Source organism: Meles meles, chromosome 4 (genome assembly GCF_922984935.1).
Source record: "Meles meles chromosome 4, mMelMel3.1 paternal haplotype, whole genome shotgun sequence".
NCBI lineage: Eukaryota > Metazoa > Chordata > Mammalia > Carnivora > Mustelidae > Meles > Meles meles.
In genome coordinates this window covers 132,348,252-132,374,585 of record NC_060069.1, presented here as the reverse complement: position 1 = coordinate 132,374,585, position 26,334 = coordinate 132,348,252, and the positions used below count along the sequence as shown (strand labels likewise).

Sequence of the window (26,334 nt, the reverse complement as noted above, 5' to 3'; positions counted from 1 at the left end):
TTTCAAAATTCTATCTTTAAAATCTTTGCTAACATTACACTTACTTTACTCCTGAGGTTAGGATCAAGAAAAATATTTCCACTATCAGCAATTCTATTCATTATATTAGAGATCACAGACAGTGCAGGATAAGTAAGAGAAATAACATGTATAAATACTGGAAAGAAGAAGTAAAACTGGTTTAATTTGCGGTTGACACATTTTATTCATAACAATGTCAAAATAATCTACCTACAAACTCTTATATAAGATTTAGTAAGTTGTATTTAGCAAGTTGCTAGATATGGTGTTAATATACAAAGAATCAATTGTACATCTGGCCTCTAACAGTACAATAATGAAATATATATTCTTTTTTGGAAATATATGTAAATTTTTATATGTAATATGCAGTCACATCAAAAATCATAAAATATCATAGGTATAAGTCTTTCAAAATATATGGAAGCTTTTACCCCGAAAACTATAAAACATTGTTGAGAGAATTAAAGATCTAAAAATACGGAGAGATATATATGGAATATATACCCTTTCCCTAAACTGGAAGACTAAGATTGTTAAGATATTAATTCTTCCTAAACTGTTCAATAATTTAAGTGAAATCAAAATTAAAACCTCAGATTTTTTTGTTGTTCTTTAGGGGTGTATGTCTGTGTGTGTAAATTGAAAAGGTCATTTTAAAATTTATTAGAAACCTCAAAGGACCTCTAATGGTCAACTCAAAACAAGAAAAACAAAGTGGGTGACTTACATTACCTGTTTGTAAGAGTTACTATGAAGTGACAATAATTAAGACCATACATACTGGCATGAATATATAAATGGAATATAATCGAGAGGACAGAATCAGACTCACACATTTATGTTTATCTGAGTTATGATTAAGAGGCCATTGTAATTCAGTAAGGAAAATACTGTCTTTTCCATAAATGATGCTGGAACCATTAGTATCCATACAGAAAGGAATAGGAATTTTGATCCTTGTATTATACCATTCACAAAAGATAACTTAAAATGGATTAAAAACTTATATCTTAGAAGTATAGACAATGAAACTTCTAAAAAAAAAGACATAGGAAGGGGCGCCTGGGTGGCTCAGTGGGTTAAAGCCTCTGCCTTCCACTCAGGTCATGATCCTAGGACCCTGGGATCTAGACCAGCATCCAGCTCTCTGCTCAGCAGGGAGCCTGCTTCCTCCTCTCTCTCTCTCTCTCTGCCTGCCTCTCTGCCTACTTGTGATCTCTGTCAAATAAATTAAAAAAAAAACAAAAACACCTTAAAAAAAAAAAGATGCAGGAAAACATCTAAATGGCCTTAAGATAGGACAGAAAATTAAAAGCATCAACTACAAAAGAAAAATAATACATTGGTCCTAATCAAATTAGTAATGTAAGCCTTAAAATCATCATTAGGAGAATGACTGAAACTAAATATTTATAATACATATCTGATAAAAACTTGTATCTGGAATATATGAGAAAATGAAAAAAAATGGGTACATTCATCTGCCAAAAGGCAAACCAAGATAATTGAGTGCATATTCCCATCTACAGATTTGTGTAAGAATATTTACTTCATTAAGAAAAGCCCACAAAAAATAAAAATAGTTTAAAAATTTAAAAAATTTAAAATAATTAAAAAATTAAAAAAAATTATTTAAAAAGGGCGCCTGGGTCTCTCAGTGGGTTAAGCCTCTGCCTTCAGCTCAGGTCATGATCTCAGGGTCTAGGGATTGAGTCCCGAATCGGGCTCTCTGCTCAGCAGGGAGCCTGCTTCCTCCTCTCTCTCTCTCTCTGCCTGCCTCTCTGGCTACTTGTCATCTCTCTTTGTCAAATAAAAAAAATAAATTATAAACAAAAAAGCCCAAACTGAAAGCAATCTATCAGTGGAAGAGTACATGAATAAACTGTGAGCTATTTATACAATGGAATACTATATAGCAACAAAAAGAATGGATTTTATATGTACATATATTTATTTCAGGTATATATGTATATACAAATGTGTATATATGTTCTTATATATTTATATGCATACTTTTTCTTTCTTTTCTTCTCAAATTGTTACTACTCTCTATCTCATGGTGTGAAGATTCTTTCCATCACTGTCTTCATAATGTATTTGGCATTAATTGATCAGGTATAGAGGAGTTGATGAACAGGACAAAATCACATTATTCATGGAAAACTTGTTCATTATAATGAGTTGTAAGCAGGACTTATCAGCAATTCATTTTACCTCCTTAATTTGGTGAGAAAAAAAGGATCTTTTGCACTAGGAGATTTTTTTTTTTTTAAGATTTTATTTATTTATTTATTTATTTGACAGCGAGAGAGAGAGATCACAAGTAGGCAGACAGGCAGGCAGAGAGAGAGAGAGAGAGAGAGGGAAGCAGGCTCCCCGCTGAGCAGAGAGCCCGATGTGGGACTCGATCTCAGGACCCCTGAGATCATGACCTGAGCCGAAGGCAGCAGCTTAACCCACTGAGCCACCCAGGCGCCCTGCACTAGGAGATTTTAAAATAACTTTATTTTCTAAAACATAGACTCATTCCCATGAACAGATATTCAGTGTAAACTTCTTGCTTAATTGTTGTGCTTTTATGGATCTGACTTGATGCTAGAAATTTATAGGACAGCCAAGTTAAAAAGAGAATAATTCTAGACCTAGTCATGGTATCAGAATCCTTTTTAGCTTTACACCAAAACTGCTCTCAGAAAGGATACACAGTAAAAAATAAACACATTTACTGACACTCTCTTTAGATCATAAGCCAAACTTGAACATTTTGAAATAAAATGCTCTACTTTACCATCAGTAACTTCCAAATACGCTTTTGTGATGATACTCCCGGCAACATTTAAAGTCTGGCAGATATAATAACCGACATCAGACCGCTGGACGTTAGTGATGGTGAGATCACCAGTCTGGGAGACTGAAAAGCGGCTGCTTGACTGTGGTGGCTGATATGAGAAAAGCAGATTCTAGAACCCAGTATTTGGGAGGAAAGAATAACAACAGGTTAATCGCTAGGTTCTGATATTTTTGGCATGTATACATATATACTTATAAAGAGCTATATAAATGTACACACACACATATACATACCACACACGCATATATACCCAAATAAGCTGAATATTCCTCTATCGCATACCCCCCCATAGAGATACACATATACACATAAACACAAAGTTTAATGACCCGGCCTTTTAGGAAGCTTTTAAAATTTCATTTTAAAATTTACATAAATTCTGAATATTGATATGTACTTTTATATTTATCAATTTCAAACAATACTAGATATATTTAAGAATTCATAATGGAGTTTATCTTTTTTTTTAAGATTTTATTTATTTATTTGACAGAGAGAGAGAGATCACAAGTAGGCAGAGAGGCAGACAGAAAGAGAGGGTGAAGCAGGCGCCCCCCTGGGCAGAGAGCCCGATGTGGGGCTCGATCCCAGGACCCTGGGATCATGACCTGAGCCAGAGGCAGAGGCTTAGCCCACTGAGCCACCCAGGTGCCCCTTTATTTATCTTTCGATATGTTATCTTACATACAAAGTCAACACAAGATGTGATGATGTTTTGTGGTACGAATTTCTCACTATGAATCAAAATTTGTTCCCATGTTAAAAAGAGTGTATATTACATGGGAAATAACACTTCATGTCATTGCTTTTCACGAAATAAAGTCAAGATTTCTTCTAACCAAATGAAGTTGTTCCTTTTTAAAAGTTTAATTGCTTTTTATCTTTTTAAAGATTTTATTTATTTATCTGAGAGAAAGAGAGATTGAAGGAACAAGTGGAGAGAGGGGCAGAGGGAGAAGCAGACTCCCTGTGGAGAGAGAGCCTGACAAGGAACTCCATCCCAGGACTCTGGGATCATGAGCTGAGCCAAAGGCAGACACTTAACCGATAACCCCTTTTTAACATATATAATTTTATAAAGACTTATCAACAGCTCTATGAATACACGCCCAGTGACAAATTTGTAGGAAAAAGTATGTTGTATCATTAGACCAAGCTAAACCAAGTCAAAATTATTTCAAAATTTGATACAGTTTAAACTAAGTAACTTAACAATTTATTTCATAACTAAATGAATCATTTGTTTAAAGGATTTTATTTATATATTTGTCAGAGACCAACAGAGCACAAGCAGGTGGAGCAGCAGGTAGAGGGAGAAGCAGGCTCCCTGCTGAACACGGAAGCCAATGCGGGACTCCATCCCAGGACCCTGGGATCATGACCTGAGCTGACGGCAAGTGCTTAACCCACTGAGCTACCAAGGCGTCCCTCAATGAGTCACTTTTCTAAGAACTTCTAGTGGATTTACTATTACCACTATGTAGATTTTCTTAAATAATACACTTCCAATTCTTTCTGTTGTACTAAAATATTTCATTTTTCCTTGTCTATAATTTGCGATCAGCAAATGTAGTCTTTGAGGCCAAATAGAATGCGTTAGAGATGACGAAGGTACTATAACTCAAATGAGGGTCTACATACCATAATCAAGTTAAAATTTGCCTACCAGTGTAAAAACAAAGGTGAACAGGATGCACTGCCTACAAAAGGTTAGTGAGTGCCGTCAGTAAGCTACTTATCTATGTTACCTTAAGAGCTCATTAAAAGCAAGACCACGAAACAACTCACCCAAGGTTTATTCAAACAAAAAAAAAAAAAAAAAGGTTAGGAACAACTGTATTAAAAATGAATGAGAATCTTTTTGTAGGTATCAAAAACAAGTAAAGGGAAACACTTCATTTGTTGAAGTAAGCAAATCAGTAAGAGATGAGAAGAAAGACTTAGATATAAAAACTATTTCAAAGTTTCCTGTTATCTTTAAAGTGAAATTATTTCAAAATTTCCATTTTATTAAGCTGAAAGCCAATAGTGAACTTAGATAGTAAGAACATAGAGCTTTATAATGTAGTTCAGTGTATATAGAAAAATCTGGTTTATAAAATGTTTAGAGTTATTTGATAGCACAAGGCAACCATATATGATAATTTCCCAAGAATTAGAATATACTGAACTATATTTACCATGACATCTATATTAAATAGACTACCACATAGTTTGGTCAATCTTTGATTGACATATATAAATTGATATATATATAATCGATATCTATTTTTTTTTTTTAGATTTTATTTATTCATTTGACAGAGAGAGATCACAAGTAGGCAGAGAGAGAGAGAGAGAGAGGAGGAAGCAGGCTCCCTGCCAAGTAGAGAGCCCGATGCGGGACTCGATCCCAGGGTCCCTCAGGACCCTGGGATCATGACCTGAGCCGAAGGCAGAGGCTTAAACCACTGAGCCACCCAGGTGCCCCATCGATATCTATTTATTGATACACATACAGACTCATACATACTTACATACATAAAGAAGTGAAGACACTTGAGATTCCTGGTATTTTCAGAGAAATTGCACTGAGTAATTGTCATCTCTGTTTTAAACATGTGTAAATCTCTTTTAACATATAATTACAGGGGTCTCTGGGTGGTACTGTTAAGTGTGGGACTCTTGCTTTCAGTTCAGGTCATGATCTCGGGGTTCTGAGGTCGAGACCCAATCAGCTCTGCGCTCAGCACAAGGTTGGCTTAAGACCCTCTCCTCCTCTACTTTTGTCCCTCCACCCCACGTGTGTGTGAGCACTTGTTCAGTCTAAAATAAACACATCTTTTAAAAAAAACATAATTACAAATATCTGAATAATAAAATAATAATTAAATTATGTCAATAAAAAATATGGTTTTTTAAAAATGTGGCTGAATTGGAAATAAAGGTAAATTTAATATGATGATTACTATGCAATAGAACACCCTATGGTACTAAAACTAGGAAGGGAAAATTGCTTTCCGATTTATAACAATGAAGGAAACTTTGTCTTCTCTCTTGCAGTTGAAATTTTCTAGGGCATTCAGAGATTTTTCAGTTCTTTTAAAGTAACAGCTATACGACGAGATGATATTTTGGGTTTTCTTATGTATCTGGCGCCTGCCTTTGCTGATTGAAATGCTAGAATAAGGTCTTACCTGACTCCCCTCTCTTCTCCAAAAAATAGCTGGTTGAGGATTTCCGGTTGCTTCACACTGGAACGTTACTGTTCGTCCCAAGGCAACAACCTGGTCACGGGGTTTCACAACAAAATGTGGAGGTTCTAAAGGAGACGAAACAAATTATCAGAATCAAAACCATGTAGTTATTAACCTAATTGAGACAATTTGCTGACACCCCAAATGTGCTGCCATTATTTTATATAACTCATTATACACTATAAGATGTAATGTACCCATTCTCATCCTTAATTTAATTGAAGCTAAATTATTAAGTGCATATTTATAGAAAGGAATAGAATTTTTTTTCAGTGAAGAGGTGTTTTTTTTTAAATCAGCTGATCTTTTTAAGATTAACCTCCACATTAAAAAGAATTCTTGAGCTGCAATTTGACCCTTTACTTTCAAAGTACACCTGAAATTTGTATGAATAAATACCTTTTCTCATTTAGAGCTGCTTCAAGGTGAATGGACTTTAATCATGCAGCCAAGGACCTCCTGATGTAAGCAGGCCCTAAAATTAATTTAACTCCAAAGCTCCTGAAATGTTACCATGAAAATTATAACCATTTAGAATCTTCAGTCCAATTACTTGAATAGAAATGAATTTAAAGCAATAGTTGAGTCAAACGCCTCCTTCATTTACACAGGCAAGGGCATGTTCGAACAGAATATATATGGAAATGAGGGCAAATTTGAAACATCTGCTCATCCTGACATTATAAATACTGCCAGCTTTGTCCAAACTGTTTGATTTATACAGACTTAAATGGCCACTTCATCCAGCAGTAAATAGAGAGTCAGAAAATTGTGTCAGTTACACTGAGCGCAATGGCAGCTGAAAACATTAGGTGTGCTGATGGAGTCACTCCGGGAAGGGGGGAAGAAAAGCTTGTTTGGGGGCCATGCTTTATGGTTAGAAAAATGTGCACTGATTGTAAGTCTTTTTACCTACTGTTTACACTTTTCAAATGCATTTCTTATCAGCTGTCTGAAACACTTAATTATTCTCCTCTCTTGTCTCAGTTCAAGTGGAAGTGAACATTTCCAGCCAGGCATTTATACAGGATAGGGTTCTTCCCATCCACTTTTTAAGACTATTGCATTATTTTAAAACTTTTTTTTTTTAAAAGTACTTTTAGTTACTTATAGCAGTCACTTGGGATAACGCCTTCAAGGGAATAGGAACCAAAAATTATATTCAGATTATGTCTACAAATGCTACCACTCTGCTCGCAAGAATTTGATTTCTTTGTTAATGAAGGTGAGGGTTTGAAAAGGTGCTTTTCTCTTGATCAATACTGTCTAGCAACTGCATCTAAGACAGCTATACAAATATTTATAATATTATATATAACTTTTGTAAAGCTCTCATTTGAAACATAAACCTCTTTAAGAAAAGAGAGAGATGTAACAGAATTTGTTGCAGATTGCATAGTGGCAAAACTGAAGAAAGCAATTAGATCTCCTAACTTCTAGATTAGTGTGATTTCTTCCATACTCCCTTTTTATTTTTAATTGAGGTTTAGTAGAAATTATACCATTTGTCTACGAAATTATAGGAGACCTGAAAAATCAGGTCAAATGCCTTCAAATGTCCTGTAACTTATGGGGAAGAAAATACAAAGTTAGGAGATAGAATTTAGGTTCAATTTGGTAACACTGAAGTTCTAGCTTATAATTTTTTTAAACTCTGATTGTAATTGAGTGGTTTACTCATGAATTTAGCAAACACTATCATTATCCAGGTATAATAACAGACATGTGTCTCCTTGCCTGGGGATTTTCCTCCATATCCATCCATACAGGAGCATTTGATTCCATAGTTAGGGGCTGGAGTAATTGAGGTAGAAATCAGATCAAGAAATTGAAAGGATTGACTGCATGATAAACTAAATCCAGAAGAGAGTTTGGTTTGTTTCAATAAAAGAAAAACAAATGATTAATTAAATGACTGGGAGAATATGACTTTCCAATATGCAGGGAATTTGAGTAGGAAAATATAAATGTTCAAACCACTCAGAGAAGTATAAACTTCGGGTGGTCTCTTTCTTAAATCTCAGAAGCATGTCTAATAACGTGTGCCAGAACCCATGTTTCTTTTATAAAATGCCAGCTCTCCTCCGACCTCAAAGACTTACTTGGGAACAAGGGATACAAACCCTTATGCTAACTACATTTATCCTGCAGCAATCCTTCCACACAGGATATCTGCCTGGAAATGAATTTACTATGTTTTGCAGGCATCGTCTCGAGCCAACATCAACAGTGACATCAGCCACAAGATATGTCTTAGAAATATAACTTAAAAAAATCCTTTTCTACATGTTTGTTAAATATTTAATATAAATATATCTCTATGAAAATGTAAATGGATTAAATGGGCCTCTATCAATCCAGGTGTCACCATCATCTACATTTTTAGATTGGGAAGGCCATTCATCACATCCATCTATTTGATATTTAGGATAATGCTGGAGCATTTTTTCAAAGACTACATCTAAACTTGCTATAATTGAAAATACATAGCCATGTTGCTAACGTCATAGAGGTTCAGTGTTAAAAATTGAGAAAATTAGACAAGCAAAGAAAATAAGAAGAGCTACCTATAATTCAACCATGCAGATTGGACCATAGTGTTTTAAAATATGCTTCTACAATATCATTTCAATAGCCATTTAATAGCTCAAATACTTATTAAATACATTTAATTAATTAAATACATTTAATAGTTCAAATAGTGCAAATTACTTAAATTATTCAACCAAGCTCTTGTTTTTAAATTTGGGTTTGTTTCCAATTCTCACTATTAGAAACAGTAGTGACATTAACATCCTTCCCCATTATTTTCAAGATGATTTCAACTGACGCCTCCCCTATAGGGCACTTTTCTCCCTAACCTCACAAACACTGAACATTAACATCTTTGCCAAACTGAAAATAAGATCCGCTATTAACTAGCCTTTTTATGTTCATGAAATTAAACATTTATCTTCACATTACCTTGTCACTGATATCCTATTTGTTGGGAATATTGTATTCCTATGCTTATCTTTGTTATTTCTAAGAACAACTGACAGGCAAAATTTTATCCATTTCTCATATATGCTCTAAATATATTTTTTCACTTTATTGACAGTCTTTCTAATCTGGTTAAGTATTTTTGATATTCATTCTGTCAATAAAATATAGATCATATAATATATAATAAATTAGGTAAACATTCACTCCATTTTCATCCTATACTTTTGTCTTTATACTTTTTTATGTTTAAATATTAATCCATATATATTTTTACACATATGGTGGCATCTAGAAGGCTATTTTTTTAAATAGTCCCTTATTGCATCACCATTATTGAACAATCCATCCTATCCGTATTAGTCTGAGCACCTTTAGAATATCTGTATAGCTCTTTAACTTAAAAAATAGGGAGTTTTTCTTAGAGTCAAATTATTCCCTGGCATACCACTTAGTATCCTTGTGCAAAATTCGCCAAAAATGGTGTTCTGGGACTTTTAAAGGGTGAATATACCTTCCTGAATGTACTGATCATGAGAGTACTTAGAAACCTAATGACTATTTATGTAAGGATAAGTGTTTATCAGAGCAAACTCTGATAAATTTTGGAAACATCCTACAACTATTTCTTACATGAAATGAACCTGACACATAGAAATGAAAATGAATGCATACAGCCCTAAGTGCAAGGTTATTCCTCAACAGGACTTTGAATGACCATTATGGAAGAATAGTTAGAAAAGCTCAGGTTGATAGACATGAATTCATAAACATATTTTGGATTAAAAAAAAACAAATCTTTCTGTGGGCACCTATTTTTGTTTATCTTGTGAACTATAAATTGAAATAGTACTTCACCACAATACAGACCTATCACTTATTTTATCATTCATTTAAGGAGAGAAAAAAAATAAAAGGACGCAGATCACACATCATTTAATAAGACATAAAGTTAGCAACCCCATTACCTTTACTCTTTGTCACAGTTACCCATACTTCCTGCAGACTTTATTCTGTGCAGTCTGTCTTTGTGGCCAATGACAAGTGAAACATGGAGGCTGATTGGTTGAAGGACATGGAAGGGTATGGATGGAAAGGGGAAGAGAAGTTCCAGTCACAGTGACACGGTGATTAGAAGATGGCCAATAAAATGTCAACTTACCAGACCCAACTAAAACGAAAAAAAGAAAACATGAAATAAATAAAAAATAAAGAAACAGAAACGAACAGAAAAAGTAATAAGATTTGACTTAACAATGATATATTTTTTTAAAGTAAAATAAAGAACACGTTAATATTTGGCTCATACGGTCCATGAATGAATATTTGTTAGCATTTTAAGTATAATCATGAGTAACTTAAGAAAAGCAGAAATGAGTCTTAAAATTTCTACTATGATTAAATGACAGAGCTACAATGGATGATAGCCATACAATTATAAAACACATTTCAATGACTACATTTGATAGGGTTAGATAACTACATATGTAATGGGTTTAAAAACACTATAAATCTTAACTGCTAAGGCTACTTAGAATAGAAATCAAGCATCTAAATCAAAGATGAAGCAGTGTTAAATCATACAACTCTACCATCAGATTAATTTTTAAAAAGGTTCATGCTACCAATGATATTCTATTAAATCCATGTTTCTCGTACTTGAATAAGCATACAAATCACCCTAAGACCTGGTTAAAATAGAAATTATAATTCCATAGGACAGGAGCGTGGCCTGAGATTCTGCATTTCTAATAAGCACACAGGTATTGCTGGTCCATGACTATAGGCTCAATAGCAAGGTTATTAAAAGGTGCTACACCTAAATCCTTGCAGAATTTTAATTGAGGAGACACAGAAAAAATGTGAACACATGAAAACAGGTAAACTTTATAAACCTGTCTAATGAGGACAGAATCACATTACCTGCTTTCAAGGCTAAAACACTGGGCATTTTAATACAGAAAGCTCAAGTGGTAACATACTTTAAATATTGTAAAATGATTATTTTGTTTTGCTCTTTTAGTAACAAAGGCAATAACCGCCAAATGCAGAACGTTTTCATATAAGCCCCATATAGAGTCACCATACATTTGATTCAAGTAAATAACTCCCACATCTTTAAGCAAATCAAAATTACTTTGATACACATTCCTGTAGTTTAAATAAACGAACAGTGCCAAGCACTGGTGCTGTGTGAACGGGTACAATTTTAAAATAGTGACAATACGACAACAAAACAGAACACAACAAAGAACTTCCATCAGACTATAAACAACCTTCACAAGTTATTTCCTGGGCTGTATCAGAAATTACATTTCCTTAATGCCTGGCCCTAGGGAAAAATAAAACACAACGGGTTGGGGAAAGCTCAGGGGTCTGACGGGATTACGGGACATTTTGGTACAATGTATGGTCCGAAGTAATACATTAGAGCTCAATCTATGTTGCTTCGCTTTTGCTTTATGGGCATGCTCAGTAATCCATGCAGAAGGATAAAAATGTATGCTTTAAATAAAATACAGAAGAATAAAAAAAATGGAAAGCAAAACAAAACAGAGACAAATGTTCTCTTGCCTGTTGTTACCTCATAAGCAAAATTTTCAGAAACACATTTCAATTCACATGTTCCCTTCATGAGTAAAATAATTTGTCTTTCTTTTTCACGCTAAAGAAAAAAAAAACTTCAAGCATAATATTTCGTGCACTCAGGCAAGGAATGTTAAAAAAACAAAACAAAATGAAAAACAAAAAACAAAAACAACAACAACATTTTCCTAAGTATTTAGGCATGATCCATAGCTATGCCACCTACACTTGAAGAGTTTTTGAATCCTGGGGCGCCTGGGTGGCTCAGTGGATTAAGCCGCTGCCTTCGGCTCAGGTCATGATCTCAGGGTCCTGGGATCGAGCCCCACATCGGGCTCTCTTCTCGGCGGGGAGCCTGCTTCCCCCTCTCTCTCTGCTTGCCTCTCTATCTACTTGTGATCTCTCTATATATATCAAATAAATAAAATCTTAAAAAAAAAAAAGTTTTTGAATCCTTCAACAAGATACTGTCTTTTAAATGACAGGATGGAATATTTAGAAACTACAAGAAAGAGAAACTGACAAACTGTAGCAAGAGAATTTTACTTTGAAAAAGCAAAAGGTTATAGAATTACCTTTTGAGATAACATGGGAAAATAAATTTGATATTAGACAGACACAGTTAAGAGTAAGCCTCATTATTTATTTATTTATTTCCTTATTTATTTATTTAGTTTTTAAGAGTAAGCCTCATTTATTTACTTATTTTTTAAAACAAACTTTTTTTTTTAAGATTTTATTTATTTGACAGAGAGAGAGATCACAAGTAGGCAGAAAGGCAGGCAGAGAGAGAGGAGGAAGCAAGCTCCCTGCTGAGCAGAGAGCCCAATGCAGGGCTTGATCCCAGGACCCTGAGATCACGACCTGAGCTGAAGGCAGAGGCTTAACCCACTGAGTCCCCCAGGTGCCCCAGAGTAAGCCTTATTTAAAGTCAAGAGACTATAGGAATGACTCTGAAAGATTTTCTACTCATGTATTTTCAGTAACTTAAATTCCTGAAACATCTCAAAAATATCCAACATTTTAGAAACAAGAAAATTACTCGGAATCGGATCATTTAAAGTTTTAAAAGTGCTTTCCTCTGCTTGGAGGTTTTACCAGTGATCAAGTCAGATGAGTTGAATCTCTCATTAAGTAAAACCTATTGTATTCAGAAACTTCTGGCTTATTTGCGTATCACATCAATAAGAAATGACAAGTGGAAAATATTCCATCAAGTTATCTAAGAACAACATTAACAGAGAAGCTTCCAAAGCATCCGAGTTTTTGAGAGTAACCTATCCTGCATGATCATTTAAGCTTTTAACAACCATGGTTATCAGGAAATGAGGTCTCTTATCTAAATGAAAACTGGCCCGTCACAGTTTAACCCCCCCTTTTTATTTATTCTAGTTTCAGGAAACAAATACATGCCATTAATATCCTCCATTTAAAATCCTTTTACTCACTCGAAGAAAATGACCATCCTAAACTTTCCCTTCTCGAGAATAAATGATAGAAATTTAAGTTTTTCTCAGATTTCCCCTTTCACCACACTTCTCTCAGGGTAAGGTCAAAGAATTTTCTCTCCATACAGAGAGCAGGAAACTTCTGTACAACGAACAGCTAGGACACCATTATTGTCCAGCTAGGTATGTCCAAGAAAAGCAGAGTAATTTGGATCATGTTCATTCATTATCCTCTGAAGTCTGTGGTTTATGGGCAGCCTCACTCCTACACTCCCCTAACTCTTGTCCACTTCTTTTCTTTCTACTTTAAAGGCTAGGAGTACCTCTACCCTGACTCCCTTTTCTCGTTAAGAAAGAGGAAAAGCCTGTCTGTCTCTATCTCTAATAAAACAATAAAACTATAAAATGTTAGCGCTAGAAGTGACCTTAGAACTTATCAGTCTAACCCTTTCTCTTTTGCATGAGAAAATGGGAACCTAAATTGTTCAATAGTTTTCTCAAGGTCACAGGTGACTAGCCAAAGACTGCCCTTCCAACTAAATTCAAGGCTTTTTGACTAAACTTAAGTTTCTGCATACAGTTTCCTTCTGGTAACCAGTTTAGGGAGAACTCTATGCAACAGGACATAAAAGGTATTTGGTTTTGCATTTAAACTGTCATAAAATGTTTACCCTAAAACCATTACCATTAAAATAATTACTACCTTGGAGAGAAGTGAGTTGGGAGAAATCGGAGGGGAAGACAAACCATGAGGGACTGTGGACTCTGAGAAACAAACTTAGGGTTTTGGAGGGAAGGAAGGTAGGAGGTTGGGTGAGCCTGGTGGTGGGTATTAAGGAGGGCACGTATTACATGGAGCCCTGGCTGTGGTACGTAAACAATGAATCTTGGAACACTGAAAAAAATAAAATAAAACAAAATTACAAAAAAATAATTACTACCTATGTATAAAAACTTACTAAAATAATTGCTATGATATTAAAAAATCTTTTAAAAATAATTAGCTGTAGTTTTAAAAAGACATGGAAAATTAACAGACAAGAAGACAGTAGGCTTAAAACCTCTTGAAAAAATTCACCTTTTAGGGAAAAAAATGTAATGTGATCCATTTTTTAAGGGTGAGACAATTTTCATCATTTCATCACTTGAAATCATTGTAAACTGAATAGTACTTTTTTGAAAGGCAAGAACAAATTATATTTCCACACAATTACTGTTACAGTAAATATGTTAAGTAGGAAGTAAAATAAACTCAGAAATAAGTATGTATTTTTAAGAGGTTAAAACTGTGTTTTTTTAACGTGGCAACATTATGCATATTACAATCCATCCTCAGTAACATCTCTAATTTTTTTTTTACATTTGAGGAAGTTTGGAAAGGAGTGAGGGATTAGAGAATTTGACACAAAGCTGAGTTTGTATAAAAACCACAACGCTTTCACCCAGATCATATTATCTTGGTGGGGAGGAGGGGGAGTACTGCAAAGTCTAAATATTTAGATAAATATATATATATATATATAATACATATAAACTATATAATTATAAAACTCTAGTTCCTGAGTGAGTATAAAAAAAGAAAAAAAGATAGCTTTCTTTAAAATATTTGGAGACATACAAATATTACATACTTGACTGATACTTTTGTTAAAAAAATTTAAAATGGAATAATTTAGCCTTTCTCTTTCCCTTTCTCCCACCTTTCCTCCCTCCCTCCCTTCCTCCTTTTTCCCTCCCTCACTCTCTCTCTCACACACACATACACAGACTCACTCTCACAAACACATTCACACAGTCAGAATGAGACTTTCTTCTTCTTTTGAATGTAACATCAAAGGTCCCCCAGCTATTTAATTACTTTAAAATCTTCTAAGAATATACGTTGTTCAGATAATAATCTTTAGGTATAAATGAGAAGCTAAGAGAAGCAAAAATGGAAGGAAGGAAGGAAGGAAGGAGAGAGAGAAGGAAGCTTTCTCTTATCTGTTTGTCATACACAGGAGATAAGGTCAGAAAGATGATAAATGTCAAAAAAATATATAGAAGCTAGAGAAAGAAGGTTTTTTGCTTTTTGGGTTTTTTTGTCTGAGTAAATAAGGTAGCTGTGCAGATACTTAAGTCTTCAGATTAGGTGTAATAAACACTGGGAGCAGCCAATCTGGGTAACTACTTCGGCCAGAAGAGAGGAAGATAATGGGCCTAAATAACAGCATGAGTGACTCAGGAAAGTACAGAGAAGAAGCAGTTAACAGTAAAGGCCACTGAACCATGAATGGTTGCCAACTGTGATGTCTCCAGAGGTCTTTAAAAATGGGATTTATTTCCATTTGTCCACAACAGTTGAGCTATAACACTGTCTGGTAAAGGAACAGAGTAGTTGACTCTTAAAGTGCTTTATATGCTATGATTTTAAGAGTATGGAAATTCAGAGGCAGAGCAGGATAATGGATATATCCCTCTGGGAAAGAGTTCCAGTATTTTCCCTTCAGATTATGTATATACAAACATATACTCTACTAGAAAATGTCCTCAAAAATATTTTTTTCAGTTAATACTGTTTGAAGTTGATGAAGTCCTTTAGATACATAGCTTATATGATAAATCCAGGACATATAAGAAAATTCCAAGAAAATATTTGCATAATTAACAAAACGATTAAAACTTAAATATTTTCTCACCAAGATCTCAATTTTTGAAGACTAATGGCAAATATATTCAAGTTTATCCTTATAAGTTAAATAAAGTATTAAGATTCTTTACTATTAACAATAGGCAATATAATTATTTTGAAATGTAATGACACAAGACTGCCAAAGTATGTGAGTCTAAAATAACATAAGTATTCTAAACTCCTAGAATAACTCTGTAAAAGATTTCATAGCTAAGCAAAGTTCACTGTGGTAAACCCAATCTTATTAATAAATATCGGAGAGCAACAGCCTTCTTGAATGTGTTATAAATGAAATCACCATGACTATGGAATTCTAATTCACAGATACTAGTTTTCATTATTAGTAACTATATTCAAATGAATCTTTAAATTGATGTGATTCTTTTTCATTCTCATATCATTTTTTTCATTGACTAGCACGGTTCAATTAATAAATCTGACAGACTCAGATGGTAAACAGCATATTCCAGAAGAAGGTGAATGAAGTAAAAGAGTGAGTTACAAGACTCTTTTGAGAAGAAATACATTTTTATTAGGACAAAGGGACAATCAAATTTTCAAGTAGTGAAGCTAGATATCTTTGAATTGACAGAACCTACTCACTGTTACGCTGGAGAAATTGCATGCATATATTCTCATGAATGACAATATCTCTAACAATTAAAAACACTTAGGATTTTTTAATACTAGGTGTGATTGCTTTTGGAAGAAAAGACCGAGTTTAACTTAAAAGCCTGTCATTATGTCTTTCAACTTTTCTGACATAAAAATAGAGTGATGAAGAGGGGCATTTTTAGAATATATTTAATAGATACATAAAATACTATGAACTTTTCCCCTCCACTCAAGTATTTCCCATTCCTTGTGGATCACTCATTCTGGAGACAAGGCTGGTTGTCACAGCTGAAGGGCGGATACACTGGGATCTCTTGGGGAGAGGCCAGGAATGCTGGTAAACGTCCTGCAGAGCAGAAGACAGCCCTGGCAACCAGGAATGACCTAACCCCACGAGTTAACAGTGCCAGGACTGAGAAACCTTGCTATAGATTAGCTGTTCAATTGAAAGTTTAACAGAACAGGGGCGCCTGGGTGGCTCAGTGGTTTAAGCCGCTGCCTTCGGCTCAGGTCATGATCTCGGGGTCCTGGGATCGAGTCCCGCATTGGGCTCTCTGCTCAGCAGGGAGCCTGCTTCCCTGTCTCTCTCTCTCTGCCTGCCTCTCTGCCTACTGTGATCTCTCTCTGTGAAATAAATAAATAAAATCTTTCAAAAAAAAAAAAAAAGAAAGTTTAACAGAACAGCAATGAAGAATCGTTTTCCCACAAATATACACAACGTAACTTGCACAATGTCTGATGTATCATAGATACTCAGAAAAAGTTAAATATTGCCCCCTTTTCCTTCTACCTCTAAAAAAGGCCCTACTTTTCTTTTTTAAAAATATTTTTAATTCATTTATGAGCGAGAGCGAGCGAGCATGACCGGAGGAGGGGCAGAGGGAGAGGGAAAGCGAGAAGCAGACTCCGGCTCAGCAGGGAGCCCAAAGCGGGGTTAGGACCCAGGGCCCTGATACCATGACCTGAGCTGAAGGCAGACACCGAACCAACTGAGCTGCCCACGCGCGCATTCTGAAAGCAGTTATTAAATGGCACAACTCGGTTATTTGCCTACTAAAGAGCCTGAAATTGAAATGCAGCTACCTGGCGATCTATGACCATGTGTATGCCCCCTGACGTAGGACCTCAGGATCATAATTTTGATGTTAGTATTCCCTAAATCAATTTAGAGAGCCAGAAACCTGGATCTTTCATCTCCCTCTTTCTTAAGATGTACAATCCGTTACCAAACGCCATAGCTTTTATTTCCAAACTCTGTGCATTTCATTTCTCTCTTTCTAGCTCTACTGCCAACACTCTGGCCCAAGGTATCCAACAGTGCTCAGGGGAACTACTGCTTTGCTTTTTCGAATCCAATCTCCCAATGTGGTCATATTTGCTTAAAAACAAGACCAAAGTAAAACTAATCTGATTGCAGTATGTTTTGCTTAAAATCCTTCAATATGGCTCCATCGCTCTTCAAATAGAGAGCAGTCGTACTGTGGCCACCACACTTCCGTGTCTTCTTATATCACCCGTCCCCTTTCACCTTGTAACTTAGCCCCCGAGGCCTTCTTTGTGTCCTTGAGTTTACCACGCATCATATTACCTCTGGTTCTCTGTTTATTTCCAAGGGATTCCCCCTTGACCCCCTTCCCCAATACTTTACCTAGTTAATTCCTACTTACTTTAGCTCTTGGCTCAAAAAACAGATCTCCAAGGAACTCCCTCTAAATCGGCTACTAAATCTTATCCCAAATGCCATATATTCTCATAGCAACCTTAATCTTCCTCCCATAGCACTTCTTATAGCTTAAAGTTACACATTTACATAATTATTCTACAAATGTCTATCTCCCAAGCTAGGCTATAAGCTCCATGAGGGTAAGGATTTAATTATTTTCTTTGCCATTCTTTCTCTAGAATTTACCAAATTGAGAACACTAGTGACAGTCCAAACATCTCTTGAAAGAGTAAACAAAGGACAATCATGTTCCCATTGTGCATCGGAAAGTACTTCTGGCCTCCCTTTACAAATCCACTTTTTACCTTCTGCTAATACTGTTATTTGTGTCTATCCCGCTCCTTCACCAGCTATGGCAAGCTCCAAGAAGGCGGGATCCATGTCTTAGTTATCTGGGCAAACTTTACAGCGTCCAGCATAGTGTCTTGTATATAGAAATTGCTCAAGAACTTGTTCATTTGAAAATCTGGAAGCCTACCTTCAAATGGTATATTTCGTAAACGGTCTAGCGTTGAGTTACACAGCGGAATAAAGATATGAGTCCTCAACTGATCAGATCAAGATCCTCTCCAGAACTAATAAGCTCTATCCTGCACAAATCACTTAAACTTTCTAGATCTCAGTTAAATAAAGAGCCATCAGTGTCCACGAACTATGCGTCAGTTCATACACTAGAAACTCTTGCAACTCTGTAGGAAAGTGTTCAATATGCCATTTTGCAAAGGTAGGAAAGTGAAGATTAAATAAATCGCTTTCCTTTTTTTTAAGATTAAATAACTTTTTAAAGGTCCTACATCAGGTTAGAAACAGAGGATTGAAATTCACGTCTGCCCAGCTCTTAAAATCCTTCCTCTTTTTATTACATGTTATGACTTCTGTTTTAAAAGAGTTAATAAATCTTATTCTAATGTAATTTTGGTTCTGTTTTGGTCCCATGACCTAAACCAAAATACTTTCAATAAGAAATTATTTACAAAGGAAATAATAAAAAAAAAGAAAAGGCAACTACTGAAGCGGGGAGGGGAATATTTACAAATCATATACTGGAGAAGGGATTAATTTATAAAGTATGTGAAGATTTTATACAACCCAATATAAAAAAAAATCTAAATTAAAAAATGAGCAGATCTAAACAGACCTTTTCAAAAGAAGACCTACAGATGACAAAGAGACACCTGAAAAGAGACTCAAGTTCACTCATCATCAGGGAAATGCAAGTCACAATGAGATATCAAGTCATCCTATTAGAATGGCTATTATCAAAAAGCCAAAAAACAGCAAGTGTTGGCAAGGATGTAAAGAAAAGGGAACACTTGGGCACCACTGGTGGGAATGTAAATTTGTGCACTCACTTTGCCAAACAATGTGTAGTTTCCTCAAAAAATTCGAAGTAGAACTACCCTACGATCCAGCAAATTCACTTCGGGGCATTTACCCAAAGAAAACAAAAACACTATTTCGAAAATATATATGTACCCCCTGTTCACTGGCAACATTATTTATAACAGCCACGATATGGAAACAACCTAAGGGACAAACATGAATAGATGAATTGTGGTATATCTACAACGGAGTATTATTCAGCTGTAAAAAAGGAAGACTATCCTGCCATGTGAGACACCATAGATGGACCTTGAGGGTATTATGCTCAGTGCAATAAGTCAGAGAGAGTAAGAATAATACTCTATGATCTTACTTATATGTGGAATTTAAAACAAACAAACATGCAACAAACAATACCAAGCTCATAGACACAGAAAACAGATTGGTGATTGCCTGAGGCAAGGGGAAGTGGGAAAAGAAGAAAGTGGAGAGGGTCAAAAGGTCCAAATTCCCCAAAGATAAGTACGTCATAGAGCTATAATGCACAGCATGGCAATAACATTTAAAATACTGCATAGGTAAAAACTGCTATGAGAGTAAATCTTAAAAGTCTTCATTATAAGAAAAAATTACTATGTATTAATAATAAACACAGGCCATTATGTATGGCGATGGATGTTAACTGGACTTCTCATGGTGATCACGTGGCAATATGTACAAATATCAAATCGTCATGTTGTATGCTCGACACTACTATGTCATATGTTAATTTCAAGCCAGTTATTTAAATGCACAATTCATGTATTAGTATATTAAATTAACATGGATATATAATTACTCTTCTCAGATGTGAGCAGGGTTCACCATATAAAAACGTTCTGAGGAAAAAACAAATCACGTTATATTTTACATTCTCCTGGAAAAACAACATCAAAAGAGCCAATTCTATCTCTGAAAAGTGACGTGGTGCAGTCTTTTAGGACCACTGCCATAAACGTCAAATGTATGTAGTCAAGCATCAAGTGTACACGTGCACAGTTTACTCTAGAATATCATGACATCTCTGACCTCAGTTTCCTCGTCTGTAAAATGGAGCTAAAGTAAATGATTTCTAAGTCCCCATCCATATTTAACATTCAAAATCTCTTCAATCTGGGAGAGAAATTATGTAATTTAACATTTATTCCCAAGAACCTTAAATCAGGCCAAAATTACTTATTATCAACTATATTTAGTAATATAATACATTTTAGAGCAATAAAAAGCATAAGGAAAAACCTAAGCGGACACCTCATCTCTTTACTAATGACCTAAAAGTACGCTGAAATAGCTATTCCACCATCCACAAAGTTAATTTAAAAGCACCTTTGTAAAATGGCCATATCTATCAGTTTTAATTGTGCAATGCTTTAAATTCTCTCCTAATAACATCGACCACACAAAATAAATGTCCTACAGCTAAAGCTCACTTTAACAACCATTTATGGATTTTTCTTACCCTCATAAATCTGTTATAAAGCAATTATTCAGCTGTTTTTTGTCTTATACCTATTTTAGTATTTTCTACAGGTGTGTTTATATTGGCACATTATTTATCAAGTCCTGAGAATAATAGTTTAAAAGCAAATTAATGTGCTCATGGTATTTTAATCAGTTTTGCAAACTCTGGGAGGGATGTTATAAAGTAGTGACTTCCAGTTTATACGAATCGTTAAAAACAATAAAACAAAAGGAAGCCTATTGTATATTCAAATTATTGAAATAAGATTTAAAGGACACCAGCTGCCACATAATTGTGAAGTGTAATGATTTTAATGATAACCCTGATGTTTGGAATATGCTAAAATGATTTGTGAATCTACATGAATGAACACTGTTCAGCATAATTAATACTGTATATACCTCTAAGATAGCTGATATATAACAAATAAAAAATCGATACATACAAATGCATAAAATGTCAAATTTCCAATTATCTCGTGTATTTATCACTGCATTCATTTTTTAAAAAGGTGTCATTAGTGTCGAATGGCCTACAATTATTCTTTTTATGATTATTCTCTTTTAAACAAGAACTATCTCAATCACTTTATGTCCCAAAAGCTCTGGATAAAAGAGAATATATCCATGTGAATTGACTTACAATTAATTACTTAACATTAAATGGTGCACGATATCACATGCGATATCATAGTTATTCCATGTCTCAAAGTTATGTGAGATTGTTAGCAATGAATCTAACGTTTTAGAATGAACGACCCCTCCATGACTAGAGCAAAAAACGATTTCTCTAAATTTCATTCTCAGAGTGAGCAATTCAGATGGCATAGATTGTATAAAACTCTACTAGCTGGCTCCAAGTTGATGCCATTCTGAAATGGTGGCAACTTAGAGAGTTGCTAAGTTTTATATCTATAACTGGGTGATGGGACAACCTCCCCAACTGGTAAGTAGATGAATAAATCACAGGAAAGCTCAGAAGATAACGGAAGGCCCACAAGGTGCTATTTACCAGCGTGGTGCCGGCTCAGGCTTTGTCACAGAATCATCTAATATATCAATTATTTCTTGAACCTGACTGCTGTCTTTATTTCCTCAAATACTCACTTGGCACACAAATTAAGAGAGTATTTCAAATTCTCCGTAGGAAGGCCATGCAGTGGGGACTGCTTTGCCTTTAGGTTAATGTTGAAAGACTTTATATCAGTTTGTTTGAAATAACTGAAAGCAATCCAAACCCTTCGTGAGTCAATGAAAGAAATTTAAGAGAACATCACATCTTCCACAGTCATTAGGGTTAAAAAGGCTATTTCTGAAAGGCAATGAGAACACAAGTTCTTCACTTTATCCTTCCTACAAAAAAGGGTGTGTGTGGGGGGGAAATCATAGGCCATAATGCTGCTGGGTCTCAGTCAAATCCAACAGCATAAAAAACCAGCAGGAGTAGAGCTCGGCATTCTATTTACGCCACCGAATCAGAACAAGGAGGAGAGGGAGCCATTCTCACAAATCACTCTCTTGTTAAATTCTGTAGTGGGACTTCATTAAACCTCTTGGCTGATGGCATTTTACTTCTAGCCTGTTCACAAAGAGCTCGGCTGGCAACACTGATTCTTTAAAAGTCTCCACTCACACACTGCCTTTCTTGGGATTGCATTTTACAGTCACAAATCTCTTTTTCTCATCAGCACCTCGAATCTTCCATGGGCTTCTTAGATCATTGTTTAACCACAAAACCAACAACAACAACAACAGCAGCAGCAACAACAACAAATCACAAAAATACCATGCCAAATCCTAGAAGGGAGACATTTTAAGTAAGATTTTGGACTTTGGCAGTAAAAAGGGGACCATACGTATACACAGGAGATGTAAATAAAAATAACATTGTGATGAGCGTGTGTTTTATATGTAAGTTATATAATGATGTATGTGCTTTATATATGTGTGCGTGTGTGTGTATACACACATAAAACATTCCCTAAGCCCTGAAGTACTATTTACTACAGTACCATTGATTTTACTGGACCCCCGTGGATTATTGCCACGTGACACAACCATTCCCCAAAGAACCCGTCTGCTATACCTTGTCAGAGTCTGGCAAACATGGCGCCCATATAGCAAGGTTCTCAAAGTCATCAAGTAAAGCTTTGGGGGTGTAATAATATGTTTCATCAAAATGTTGATGAACTCAACAGTTCTTGACCAGGATCCTGGATTATCGTAAACCTAACTTAAACCAGCAAAAAGGCCCCCTGACACTCTTAGTTTTGGCTGTGATTCAAATAACCACGTTAATGGTCAGAAACAATGTATTATTATAATACCCGCTTTTCTTAAATCAGCAATTTAAGCGGACTATGCCAACAAGTGATTTAAATGAAGTCTACATCAAAGAAGGGAAATTTAGGACTGAAGAGCCCAGTTTTTTTTCTCATTACTTCTTTTATGCCGAGATATCATAGGAGCTCTAAAAAGTCATATGACTCTTACACAAAGGTCTCATATGCTGACAGAAAGCTAAATATAGCGAAACCTATTTAAGGAAACCACAAATTTACAAAATGGGCCTTTCCCCCAGAGTTTGTTTTTAAATACAAGTTCATAAAACTTTATCCCCTACTACTGCCAATAAAATCCACAGAAAGCTACATTCCTTTACTTTTACCTACATTTTAATTTGGCATTCTGAAAAAATGATCTACTGGTCCATTAAAAATAAGTCACATAGACACAGTATGTTACACTGTGTGAGATTAACACGTGGTTTGGTTATCTTCAAAGTTGTTATTTTGCATCTCAGACAATGCTGAATCACGCAGATGCGTGCAAAGGGACATTTTCCTTAATGGATTATGATTTCCGATCTATAGTCAAAACTACTATAGTTTTAAATCATATGGAAGTTCTTAGTGGAGACCATCTACCTAATTTTTAAAATCTAGTTATTTAAATTGTTCCAATATATAGATTATATTTATGGGAGGAACAGTGAAGGTTTTCAATATTATCCATACTATCAGGAAATTCAGCAGAACTGACCATACCAGGAGTGATAATAACTATGTTTAAAGATCTAAGGGTATCTTGTTAATTATGGATCCATTTAATTGAAAAAGCCAAACTAATTATTTGGGTCTCAAATACTTAACCAAATACACATAATTGATAGAAACAAAAAGTATTTTTAACAAAATGCAGAATTTTTTTGTATTATACGTCACTTGTCTTTTGTTGCCTAAATCAACTGGAATAAAAATTAACACTTTTAAAGATTTATTTATTTATTTTAGAGGGAAGAAGGGAGGAAAAGAGAGACAGAGAGAGAGATAAATAGAGGTGGGGAGGGGCAAGGGAGAGGGAGAGAGAGAATCCCAAGCAGACTCCCCGGTGAGCACAGAACCTGATCTCACAACCCAGGAGATCATGACCTGAACTGAAATCATGAATCAGACACTCAACTGACTGAGCCACCTACACATCCTCTAGAATTAAGAATTTTTAACCATAATTACAGAAGACTTGATATCCTTGTTTACTGAAAAGTGTTTATTATGTGACTATGTAAAATAGTTTAGGAGATGTACACATGATTCAGACCTTAATCCTTTTTACAGAGCTAATGATAGGCAGCCAAGAGCACTGAAGCTACACGAATTTTTGATTCTGACACATATGAATATACATCACTCAAGTGAACTCATCATCCTTCTTCATACCACCTTCATTCCTTCTACTTTTATTGAACATTTTAAAAAAAGGTTTTATTTATTTATTTGAGAGAGAGAAAGAGAATGAGAGAGAGTGAGCATGAGAGGGGGGAAGGTCAGAGAGGGAAGCAGACACCCTGCTGAGCAAGGAGCCCGAGGTGGGACTCGATCCCAGGACTCTAGGATCGTGACGTGACCTGCTGAAGGCAGATGTTCAACCAACTGAGTCACCCAGGCACCCATTATTGAGCATTTCTTTGACACTCACACAGTGTGATGAGCATTTCATATTGATTAGCTCACTTAATACCCACAGCAAGCCTGTGAGGGAGACGTTTCACTCCCATTTTACTAATTAGAAAACTTGAGAAATGAAGATTTAATAACTTGAACATTCAGCATTTTAATCCAAGTGAGTCTGTCAGAAAAGAATGTGCTATTAATTCCACTCCATAGAATGTTTCCTAACAGTAGCAGGGAAAAAAAAAAAAAAAGATGTCACCTTTAAAGACTTTCCAGAGAAATATTAAGGACTAATTTTCAAAGATAGATTTCAATATTAAGGAGCCATAGAAAATTATCTTTGAACAAAAAGAAAATACTGACTGAACTACATTACTTAACTACCAAAAAATTCAAATCTTTATGGATAAAACAAATATTATTGGGAATCTGATGAATTTTTAATTCTTTTGGAAGGAGCTGATGAGAAAAACAATCATAACGGCAATTGCTCTCGCAAAAGAACTTCATAACCCTCAGACTACTTTTTTTTTTTTTAAGATTTTATTTATTTGACAGAGAGAGACACAGCAAGAGAAGGAACAAAAGCAGGGGAGGCGGGAGAGAAAGCAGGATTCCTGCAGAGCATGGATCCTGATGCGGGGCTCGATCCCAGAACTCTGTTGATCATGACCTGAGCCGAAGGCAGATACTTAACAACTGAGCCACTCAGGCACCTAACCTCAACCACTTTTATGAGAATATAAGTATTGTGTTACTTATCTTATTCTATTTCCTATCAGCTCACTGATGTTTACATTACATGTGCATTGATTTTTCAACAGATGAGAACCCTGACTCTCAGACAAAGTTGAGTGACTTGCCCAGGACCTCACAGCCGATATGTGTCAGGGCTGCCCTTGATCCATCCACACAGAAAATGTTACCTGAGCGCCAAGGATGCCCCAAAAACCGAGAAGGCAAAGCCAGCAAAGTCTTACTCTTAGGACTCAGAGTCAAGTGGGGGAGATATCAAGTAAATGGCATCCAAGGGGGACATGAGTGGGGGAATCCCTAACCTGCGCTTGGGTAAAGACAGTGTGCCAAGCCCCTTTAGGATGCTCACCTGAGCTGAGTCTCAGAAGGAATCATAAGCAGGTAGAAGACAGGGCAGGTAGGGGATCAGGCATTTCAGACCAAGGGACCAACATAAATAAAAACCCAGAGGCAAGCGACATGGTGGTATGTGCAGGAAGTAAATATATATAAACAATACAATGGTTACAGCACTAAAGGGAGTCGCCAGAGGGGACTGAGTGGCCAGGAGGTGCACTATTAAGTATTCTGGATCCTTCCCCAGAAAGATGGGGTAAGAAGTTCAGATTTTTGTTTTAGGGAGATGAACCTGTTGTGCGGAGAACAGGTTCTATCAGACAAGACGGA

The 26,334-nt window shown here is 35.6% G+C and overlaps 1 protein-coding gene across 6 annotated transcripts in view; it reads right to left on the bottom strand.

Annotated features, from left to right (window-relative positions):
• Window positions 1-26,334, bottom strand: part of ROBO1 (roundabout guidance receptor 1) — a 415,896-nt gene that overhangs the window by 77,777 nt on the left and 311,785 nt on the right. For 5 of the 6 annotated variants that reach the window (XM_046003038.1, XM_046003042.1, XM_046003041.1 and 2 more), the window contains exons 7-9: window positions 10,256-10,264; window positions 6,052-6,176; window positions 2,813-2,984 (exon numbers count right to left, since the gene is read on the bottom strand). In XM_046003038.1, the coding sequence (XP_045858994.1) occupies window positions 2,813-2,984; window positions 6,052-6,176; window positions 10,256-10,264 (306 nt within the window). The remainder of the gene's footprint in view (window positions 1-2,812; window positions 2,985-6,051; window positions 6,177-10,255; window positions 10,265-26,334) is intronic. The other variant, XM_046003039.1, reaches the window with a different exon arrangement.